The sequence below is a fragment of the Elephas maximus genome, chromosome 20, assembly GCF_024166365.1.
Source record: "Elephas maximus indicus isolate mEleMax1 chromosome 20, mEleMax1 primary haplotype, whole genome shotgun sequence".
In the NCBI taxonomy this organism is placed as follows: Eukaryota; Metazoa; Chordata; class Mammalia; order Proboscidea; family Elephantidae; genus Elephas; species Elephas maximus.
The window spans coordinates 3,580,305-3,592,005 of record NC_064838.1 but is presented as its reverse complement, the minus strand read 5'-3'; the positions used below and the strand labels follow the sequence as shown (position 1 = coordinate 3,592,005).

General features: G+C 38.5%; 1 protein-coding gene across 9 annotated transcripts in view; it reads right to left on the bottom strand.

The window, feature by feature from the left end:
- Positions 1–11,701, bottom strand: part of LMBR1 (limb development membrane protein 1) — a 252,588-nt gene that overhangs the window by 7,514 nt on the left and 233,373 nt on the right. For all 9 annotated transcript variants that reach the window (XM_049862905.1, XM_049862906.1, XM_049862908.1 and 6 more), the window contains one exon: positions 1,375–1,536. In XM_049862905.1, the coding sequence (XP_049718862.1) occupies positions 1,375–1,536 (162 nt within the window). The remainder of the gene's footprint in view (positions 1–1,374; positions 1,537–11,701) is intronic.

Here is an 11,701-nt window from a genome sequence, read left to right as displayed (position 1 = left end):
TGATATTCTGCTTCCTTAATAAAGGCCTTCTTAGCAAAATGATATCCAGAACATGGAACTCAGACATTAGACTTACTGTGATTCACTTGCAACTATCTCATTGTAGTGAATGGTTAAGTGGAAATTTATCTGAGATTATGGCTAATTAATCTTGCAGAAGTTACAGTAGGCTTAAAAAATAATTTTTAGCTCTAGACATGTAACTAAGGGGACTATTTAATTCCCACTTCATCTTAAAAGTTTTTAATTCAGCCAGCATTATGAAACCTGGGCATTAAAATCCATAAATTATTTGATGCTTCAGCTGAAATGAAATGTAACTGTTTCCTATCAGGCCAATATTTCATCAGCCAACCCCTAACAGGGACAAATTCAAAGTGAGATACATACAGATTATTTGAGATATTTTTTTTCCTTCCAAAGGTCATCTTTTAAAAAAATCAAGGTTGGAAAGGCATGGTGTTGTGAGAAGCTTTATTGCTACTCATATAATTTAATTTATCTGAAAATAGGGCTTTAATGAATCAATCATTACCATTCATAGTGGCTAAAGCCACAATGGAATACTGAGTATAAACATTCAAATTGACGTCTGCTCAGGAAGAGGAGCTCGTGTCAGAATTTTCTCAACTAAATCACTGCCTTTCCCTTCTTTCATTATAAAATTACACACTCAAGACCCAAGATAGTTTATAGCAAGTGTCTTATGTTGTCCTGGTATTCTTAAAATAAAACCTGAAATATATTTTGCACTAATACGGACGTAAGCACAAAAAATACACTTATAGCTTACATGATACCCTTTAGCCAAACTTTACAGTTTTCAGCACTATCACAATGCCTATGACTCAGAGGACACATGATTGATGAAAGCCCTCCTCATCAATGCCAAGACTGCTAATATTTTTATCCTGAATTTTCACTCAGCTTACTAAAGAGAATGGGTCAGCCTGATGCCTGTAAAACCCAAGACCTCAAAAAGCTACAGCCAAAAATAATAAGTGATATCACTGCCAATACGCATGCCTTTGACACATGCGTTCCTCACCACCACCACATCATCGTTATCCTAACAACAGAAGAGCTGATACTGAGTTCTTACAACGTGTCAAGTACTATGCTAAGGCCCTCACAAGAATTATTTCAGTTAATATTCACAACAATCCTAAAAGGTAGAAGATATCACTGCTTTACAAATGGGGACGCTGAGTCCTAAGGAAGTTAAGTAATTTTGCACAAAATCATAACCAATAATCTGACCTCTAAGGTTTAATACATTTGGAAAAATGTGTACGTGGAATTTAAAATTAACTCAGATGTAGAAATCAGTAATTAGCAGAAAGAGAGAAAGACGTCCATAAACCTCGGGATTACCTAGGGCCTTGAAAAGTTCTTCTCGCACAGCAGAAGTGAATTTTCTGACCAGACACAATGTTGTCACAATAGCAAAAAGCAAATTGTAGGATAATACAATATAGAAATTTCCCAGCCAATTAAACCTTCCAAAGTCTCCAAGTAGATCAAATCTAGTGATTCCTGTTAAAAATAAGCAAAATAACCCTTATGAAAATCAGGTAAAATATAAGTTACAAAGTAAGTACAAATCAGATAAATCAAATTCCACGGACTTTCGTTATTTCCATTATGTGTTTGCTAATGAATGAATCCTAGTTTAAAATATATACTTGCTGTCTAGTGGAACAACCTCAAACCAGTTCTCACCTACTTTCATACATGTCCAATTCACTTATAAGTAACGAGCCATGAGGCTAGAATCAATGCCTCTGGTCCCCCGTTTAGAATTCATGCTTTCATTAAAAAGAAACCACTGTGCAACTTAGCCGGGAAGGATGGATGACTCAGCTGAAATTGGGTGACGATAGCTGGAAACATGAAGCAAGGGTTGTTGTTATGAATTGAATTATGTCCCCCCAAAAATGTGTGTTATCAATTTGGCTGGGCCATGATTCCTGGTATTTTGTGATTTTCCTATACATTGTAAATCCTGCCTCTATGATGTTAATAAGGGAGGATGGGTGGCAGCTGTGTTAGTGAGGCAGGACTTAATCTACAAGATTGGATTGTGTCTTGAGGCAATATCTGGAAATATAAAAGAGAGAAGCGAGCAGAGAAGACAGGGGAACCTCATACCGCCAAGAAAGCAGTGCCGGGAGCAGAGCGTGTCCTTTGGACCTGGGGTTCCTGCGCAAAGAAGCTCCTAGTCTGGAGGAAGACTGATGAGAAGGCTGACAGAGAGAGAAAGCCTTCCCCTGGAGCTGACACCATGAATTTGGACTTTCAGCCTACTTTATTGTAAAGAGATAAATTTCTCTGTTAAAGCCATCCACTTGGGGTATGTCTATTACAGCAGCACGAGATGACTAGGACAGCTGTTACGGAAAAAAACACTAGAGTAAGCCTTCAACCCTCCCACCCTCTGGCTCCCGCTGCTGCTCCGCTATGGGGAACGTTCTTTCTCCAGGTTTCCACACTGCTTGTCCCCACTTTTCATTCAGGTCTCTGCTCAAAGGTGACCAGAGAGGGCAGCCCCGACTCCCCTGCCTAAATCAGCTAAACCTATCCTAATGGATGGTTCTCGATCCTAATTATCTTCTTCTTAGCACATATTACTTGAAATAATTTTTCCCCTTTTTTTGCTTTATTTATTATCTACTTTCCCCAGTAGAATGTCCATCAATGAGGACAGGGACTTTGTCTTTTTCACTCCTATAATCCCAATGTGCAGAGCAATGCCTTACAGATGCTTAATATTTATTATATAAATAATGAATAAATAGGGTGATTCTTTTCAGGAAAATACTATACTATCAATCTGAACTGGATGCCACAGGCTTGTCGTAAAATGGCAAAGCCAGAAACACAGAAGAGTATGTAAAGTTACTTATGTTCGGCCACATATCAAAAGAAAAATACTTTTACTTTTATTTAAAAACCAATTTATTCATTCAATCCATGAGCATTTCTTCAGGAGCAGTACTTACTGGAAATACTGTGTAAAGGGCAGGATTTTTCTAACCATTAATTAATAAGTAAGTAAAACACACCATGCAACATTCGGGGAAGGTGCACTCTCTAACAGGGGGGGTTGTGTTTCCAGGACGTCTCAGGCTGACCTCACAGACAGAAACCCAGGACTCCTGTGAAGTGCTGCCACAGCTGCCCTGAGGCACTCGACAAAATACCAGATCACAGGGACCTGTTCTAAAGGCATTGTTGTTTCAAACATCATGTATATATTTTCTAAATCTGACGGTGACTGAATAAAACAGAGATGATCCTGCACACACATACAGCTCTTCAACACTGAACATCTTCTATAAAGGCTGGATGGAAAAAAACCCATAGAAACAATCATTTTTATAACGTCTATCTGAGAGATTTTTGTCACAGGGAATAATTAAATTGTACCAACATGCAGGTAAAATTAACTTAAAGCTTTAACACTTATATAAATGTATATATACTTCAAAATATTTCTAGAGAAAAGCATAAAATTTAAAATACTGCTAACTCTAAGAAAGATTAAATTATTAAATGGTGTTATTTAACTTTCCTAGTCAAATACCTAAATGCTAATTCAGAAGCTCAATTCTTTGAAAGATAAATAAAATATATACTAATTAAGAAGCTAAGTCAGTTAAGCATAAGGCCACATTATCTAGCTTGTCTATCAATTATAAAATACTCTTCAAAAGGCACATCAATTCCTCCCAAGAGGATTCAATTAAAAATGTTTTATGCATATTTCTTAAATAAAGACCTTTCTCTATGCACACCTATAAAAGAACTAATGTTTAGAACAAAACCTGGTTGCAAGAAAGAGCTGGTTACTCCACTGGCAATATGAGTCAATAGAATTTATGTTCTTCAGCTCACCTGAGTCAATTTTTACTTTTAGAAAGCATATTCATGTTCTTAAACCAGAAAGAAGAAGGAGTTTACAGAGCCTGACGTACTAAAGGGATCATTAAAGAAACTTAATCAATGAATTGTATACGTTGGTATATTATGCAAATGGTATATTATGCAAATGGAAGATATGTATGGCTTTAATGTAAGATTGCCAAAAAGAATACATATGTCTTGTCACAAAAAAACAAATTTATAAACGAAATCCTCTTTCATGAAACACTACGGTTAACATTTTTTCCCTGTGAACTCTCACAACAGTTGCTTAAATTATTGTCATGTCTAGGTTTTTAAAATCCCTTCTCTCAACTGGACTTTTGAAATAATTTTATCTAAGACATTGTCAAAATAAACATGACTGAAAAATATACAATAAAATCTACAAATAAAAGCTTTTAAAATCATTAAAGATTAATGTAAATAAGCTCACTGTCAATTGTTTTATTCACTCATAAACAAAGTCATTCTGAAATTAAAGAAAGGCTTCACTTTTGAAGTGGAATGGAAGATGACATTTTTAAAGCAAAGACTTTCACTTTTGACCAATCTTACCATGGACATATATTTTCATTAAATTATATTAGAAATATGTTTATTGAATTTTGGTTTCAGGCAGAATGGAATAAAGGGGACCAGATTTCCCCTCCCATCTGAATCAACTAAAAAACAGGACAAAATATATGGAACAATGGTTTTCTGGACACTGCACATCAGAGAATGAAGGTCAGTGATCCCTGAGAGACAGGAAACAAAGAAGATGAGCCCTTTGATTGTGAAAATTTATTGACAAGAGAGAGGTTCCAGGCCACTGTGCAGAGAGAAGGAAAAGAGAGAGTCTGGCAATCTCCCTGAGTTGAAGAGCTGGAGCTTGGTGGCAAGGTTTTAGAATTCACAGGCAGAGTACTTGAGAGGAGAGGGCTGCACACAGAGAAAACTCTGGAGATTTAGGGAGGGTCCCTGTTGAGTATTCAGCAGAGAACTGGCCAATGCATGCTTGTGAGAAAACTACCAAACCAGAAATGACACAGATGATAGAATTAGGAGTCAGGACATTAAAACAGTTATTATAACTATACTCCTTATATTCCAGAAGTGAGAGTGAAGATTGAGCTTGTTAAGTAGAGACACAGAAGATATTAACAGACCCAAACTGACCTTCTAAAGATGAAACTTAAAATATCAGACACGAAAAATATACTAGATGGAATTAATGTCAGATTAGACACTGCAGAATAAGAGATTAGTAAACCTGAAGACCTATCAATAGAAACTATTAAAAATAAAACAGAAAGCAAAAGAAAAATGTGAACAGAGTATCAGTGAACTGCAAATTAATTTCAAATGACTGGTATACTTGCAATTACAATCCCTGAATGAGAAGAGAGAGAGGAGAGGCAAGAAAAAATTATCTGAAGAACTGATGACTGAAAATTTTCCTATTTGATGAAAATTATACACCTACAGATCAAAGAAACTCAATGAAATCAAAGAACAAAAAATCTAAAGAAAATTATACCAAAAAAAAAAAAGCACATCATAAATTGCTTAAAATCAATGATGAGGAAAATAATCTCAGAAGCAGCCAAAAGAGGGGAGAGAAAAAAATAGATGAAATATTCATACAGAAGATCAGTGATAATAAATACAGCAGATTTTGTTTCAAAATCTATGCAAATGAGAATAGTGGAGAAACATCTTTAAAGTATTAAAGGAAAAAATACTAATCTAAAATTCCATACCCAGCAAAAAATACCTTTCAAAAACAAGACAAAATAAAGACATTTCATACAAAAGTTGAAAAAATTCATCACCAGCAGATATACAAGGAACGTTAAAGAAAGTCCTTCAGGAGCTGGACCCAACATGGCGCTATAGACAGAAGTACCGTGCCGTCCCTATGCAGCAAAGACCCAAAAAACTAAGTAAAACAGATACAAATGTCAATCCTGAAACCCTAAGCACCAAATGAAGGAATAAAGAACTCAATCAAGCACCAAACAGAGTAAGAAACTGACAGAACAGAGAATGAAGACAGCTAGGTCCTCTACCACTTAACATGGCACGGATTCGCCATCTTGGACGACAGCCACAAAGGAACACAGACAGAGAGTTTGGGAAGGCAACTTGACAGAGTTCCAAACAGGAGACAGAGCACCTGGTAACCAGGTATACATGCTCTCACACTCCCTACCCTTCTTCTATGTGGCCTCCACTGCCTTCCAACGGGCCAGTGTCGCTTAGCCGGAGAGACACGAGCTCACTGCCACAGGGGCCCGCTCAGCTCCCACCAGCCGAACCTGTCAGTGCCATTTGTTTGTTTGTTTTTTTAGATATAGCTGATTTTTTTTTTTTTTTTTGGCTTTTTATGTTGCTTCTCTCTCTCCCTTCCTTCTCTTCCTTTCACCTGCCCATCTAACCCCATGTGCCATCTCATCCCCTCGTTGATGGGCTGTGATTTTGTGGTTTGCTTGCTTTTTAAAATTTTTTTTCTTTTTCTGTTTCTTCTCTCTCTTTCCTTTTCTTCCTTTCCTTTCTCCTGCCAACCGAGCCGTGTTCACCAACCTCACCCATTCTTGGGGGGCTGTGCTGAACCGCTCAGCTGGAGAGTATTGTGCCCACAAATGAGCAAATGACAACAAACATGCCCAGCCCACCTACCCAGACATAACCGAATAAGACAAAAAATAGATGAAATAAGCAAATCTACAATCAATAAACAAAGAAAATAATTCCTAAATGTCCTGAAGACAGCAGACAATATCAAAACATTAAAGAACAGGACAGGATAGCTCTAGAAAATGTCTAAAATAAAACACCAGATGCCCTTTCAGTAGAAGAAAAAACACTGGAACTACATGATAGGAATGCAAATCTCTAATATTTAGGATTCTTCAACAATGAAGGAAAATGCAGACAAAAATAAGGAAAAAATAGACAAAATCATGGAAAAGACAGATAAAGCAATGGAAGAATTCAGGAAAATAATACAGGGAAAAAAAGCCAAAAAAGACAAACAACAAGAAATTAAACAAAAACAGCAATTAGAAATCCAAAAGATAAAAAACAAGATTTCAGAAATGGACAATGCCATATAAGGTTTTAGGAACAAATGTGAAACAATGGACGACAGGATCAGCAAAACTGAATACAAACCCTTGGATACCACTTTTTTGAGGAAAAATCAGAGAAAAGAATGAAAAATGAAGAAACTCTGAGAACGATGTGGGATACAATCAAAAGGAAAAATTTTCGTGTGATCGGAGTTCCAGAACAGAGAGAGGATCACTGGAGATTTGCTAACAGAAAATTTCCCTAATATCAGGAAAGATGAAAAGCTGATCATCCAAGAAGCTCAATGAACCCCATAGAGGATAGATCCTATCTTAGTCATCTAGTGCTGCTATAACAGAAATATCACAAGAGATATTCTCTTTGTGATATGTGATATCACAAAAAGAAATTTATTCTCTCACAGTCTAGTAGGTTACAAGTCCAAATTCAGGGCGTCAGCTCCAGGGAAAGGCTTTCTCTCTCTGTTGGCCCTGGAGGAAGATCCTTGTCCTCGATCTTCCCCTGGTCCAGGAGCTTTTCAGGCACAGGGACCTCGTGTCCAAAAGGCACATTCTGCTACTGGTGCTGCTTTCTTGGTGGTATGAGGTCCCCGGCCCTCTGCTTGCTTCCCTCTCCTTTTATCTCTTGAGAGATAAAAGGTGGTACAGGCCACACCCCAGGGAAACTCCCTTTACCTTGGATCAGGGAAGTGACCTGAGTGAGGGCGGTATTACAATCCCACCCTAATCCTCTCAACATAAAATTACAATCACAAAACGGAGGACAACCATATAACACTGAGAATCATGGCCTAACCAATTTGATATACAGATTTTTGGGGGGGGACATAATTTAATCCATGACAGACTCCAAAAGAAAATCACCAAGACACAACATAATCACACTCACTAAAACCAAAGACAAAAAAGAATCCTGAGAGCAGCTCGAGAAAGACAAAAAGTCACAGAGGGGAAACAGTAAGACTAAGCTCTGCTTACTCAGTAGAAATCACGCATACAAGAAGGCAATGGGATGACATACATAAAACCTTGAAAGAAAAAAAACTGCCAGCCAAGAATAATATATTCTGCAAACTCTCACTCAAATATGATGGCGAAATTAGGATGTTTCTAGATAAACTCAAATTAAAGGACTATGTAAAAACAAAACTGTCTTAAGCTGGGTTCTCTAGAGAAGCAAAACCAGTAGAGCATATAAATATACATACAGGGAGAGATTTACATCAAGTAAATGGCTCACACAGTTGTACAGGCTGGAATGTCCCCAGTCCGTAGATGAGCATAGAGGCTTCTCCTGATTCACGCAGCCATAGGGCTGGCAAACCAAAGGTCGGCAGGTCAGAGAGCAGCGCACTTGCTCACAGGCTGCGAAGACTGATGAAACCCAAGATGAGCAAGCAAGACAGCAGGTAAGCTGCTAGCTCCAGTCCTAAGAACCAGAGGTCAGACGAACAGGAGCCAGTTGCAGGATCCCGAACAAGAAAAACCCCTTGAACATTTCCAGGAAATTCACCTATGTACACACCCAATGAAAATCTCCTTCAACTGACTGGTTACTCATAGAAGATTCCATCACGGGGATGATCACATATTAAATCTCAACAGAGAAGTGATCACAACATTATAAAACTGCCAAAACATTGAGAATCTCAGCCCAGCCAAGCTGACACACAATCTTAACCATCATAGTCCACCCCTTGCCAGCGTGGCCCCTGTACACATCTCCTTAAACCATATATACTCTCTGAATAAAGACAATTATAAAATCGTACTTGGGCCTAACATGATATAACACACATATATCCAAAAATGCACTAGCCCTTTTACATTTTATATTTTATAAGTGAAGAAAACAAAAATATTTGATGCACACATACAAAGCAGAAATACTCATACCAATTATATTCCTCGTTTCTGCAATGGGTAACATGGCCATAACTGGTGTTTACAACTATCTTCTTCCACCACCCATTCCCAATTCCCTTTACCCTCAGTTGGTCATGGTTGTTTGCCTGGTGGGGTGACCCGAACCTTCATTCCTGAAGGGTCTGGGCCAATAGTAGTCACGTTGGAATGCGGCTGCTGTAGTTTACCATTGACTTTAATCACAGGGAATGGTAGTACTAAGAGATGCCCTAAGGGATCTCCTGCAGTCCAGGCACACTCTTCCTTACCTACAGTATGGAATGTCACTCTGATTTCCTGTTGGTAATCAGGATCAAGCACATCAGCCAGTATGGTAACTCCCTTCTTTGTCTGTTGATACAGAAGCAAAAGGAGCCCAAAATGGCCATGTGGCATCCTTTTTTTTTTTTTTAATTTTTATTGTGCTTTCAGTGAAAGTTTACAAATCAAGTCAGTCTCTCACACAAAAACTTATATACGCCTTGCTACATACTCCCAATTGCTCTCACCCTAATGATACAGCCCACTCCCTCCACTCTTTCTTTTCGTATCCATTTTACCAGCTTCTAACCCCCTCTACCCTCTCATCTCCCTTCCAGGCAGGAGATGCCAACACAGTCTCAAGAGACCGCCTAATCCAAGAAGCTCACTCCTCACCAGCATCCCTATCCATCCCATTGTCCTGTCCAATCCCTGTCTGAAGAGTTGGTTTTGGGAATGGTTCCTGTCCTGGGCCAACAGAAGGTCTGGGGACCATCACCACCGGGGTCCTTCTAGTCTCAGTCAGACCATTAAGTCCGGTCTCTTTATGAGAATTTGGGGTCTGCATCCCACTGCTCTCCTGCTCCCTCAGGGGTTCTCTGTTATATTCCCTGTCAGGGCAGTCATCGGTTGTAGCCAAGCACCATCTAGTTCTTCTGGTCTCAGGCTGATGTAGTCTCTGGTTCATGTGGCCCTTTCTGCCTCTTGGGTTTATAATCACCTTGTATCCTTGATGTTCTTCACTCTTTGATCCAGGTGGGTTGAGACCAATTGATGCATCTTAGATGACTGCTTGCTAGTGTTTAAGACCCCAGACACCACTCCCCACAGTGGGATGAAGAATGTTTTCTTATTAGATTTTATTATGCCAATTCACATAGATGTCCCCTGAAACCATGGTCCCCCCAAACTCCCGCCCCTGCTATGCTGGCCTTTGAAGCATTTAGTTTATTCAGGAAACTTCTTTCCTTTTGGTTTAGCCCAGTTGTGCTGACCTCACCTGTACTGTGTGTCTTTCCTGTCACCTAAAATAGTGATCTACTATCTAATTAGTGAACACTCTTCTCCCACCCTACCTCCTCACCCCCTCTTGTAACTATGAAAGGATATTTTCTTCTCTGTTTAAACTATTTCTCTGTTTCTTATAACTATTTCACTGTTCTTATAACAGTGGTCTGGGTACAATATTTGTCCTTTTGCAACTAATTTCATTCAGCAGGATGCCTTCCAGATTCCTCCGTGTTATGAAATGTTTCACAGATTCATCACTGTTCCTTATCGATGTATAGTATACCATTGTACGAATAACCCACTAAACACCCACTGCCATCGAGTCGATTCCAACTCATATTATATGAATATGTCATAATTTATTTATCCATTCATCCATTGATGGACACCTTGGTTGATTCCATCTTTTTGCTACTATAAACAGTGCTGCAATGAACATGGGTGTGCATGTATCTGTTCGTGTAAAGGCTCTTATCTCTCCAGAATATATTCCAAGGAGTGGGACTGCCGGATTGTATGGTAGTTCTATTTCTAGTTTTTTAAGGAAGTGCCAAATCGATTGCCAAAGTGGCTATACCATTTTACATTCCCACCAGCAGTGTATAAGTGTTCTAGTCTCTCCACAGCCTCTCCAACATTTATTATTTTGTGTTTTTTCGATTAATACCAGCCTTGTTGGAGTGAGATGAAATCTCATTGTAGTTTCGATTTGCATTTCTCTAATGGCTAATGATCGTGAGCATTTCCTCATGTATCTGGTAGCCACCTGAATGTCTTCATTAGTGAAGTGTCTCTTCATATCTTTTGACCATTTTTTAATTGGGTTGTCTTTTTGTCGTTGAGTTTTTGCAGTATCATGTAAATTTTAGAGGTCAGGTGCTGATCAGAAATGTCACAGCTAAAAACTTCTTCCCAGCCTGTAAGTAGTCTTTTTACTCTTTTGGTGACGTCTTTGGATGAGCATATAGGTGTTTGATTTTTGGAGCTCCCAGTTATCTACTTTTTCTTCTGCATTGTTACTAATGTTTTGTATACTGTTTATGCCATGTATTAGGGCTCCTAACGTTGTCCCTATTTTTTCTTCCATGATCCTTATCGTTTTAGATTTTATATTTAGGTCTTTGATCAATTTTGAGTTAGTTTTTGTGCATGGAGTGAGGTATGGATCTTGTTTCATTTTTTTGCAGATGGATATCCAGTTATGCCAGCAGCATTTGTTAAAAAGACTGTCTTTTCCCCATTTAGCTGTTTTGTCGCCTTTGTCAAATATCAACTACCCATAAGTGGATGGATTTAACTCTCGATTCTCGGTTCTGTTCCATTGGTCTATGTATCTGTTGTTGTACCAGTACCAGGCTGTTTTGACTACTGTGGCGGTATAATAGGTTCTAAAATCAGGTAGAGTAAGGCCTCCCACTTTGTCCTTCTTTTTCAGTAATGCTTTACTTCTCCGGGACCTCTTTCCCTTCCATATGAAATTGGTGATTTGTTTCTCCATCTCATTAAAAAATGTCGTTGGAATT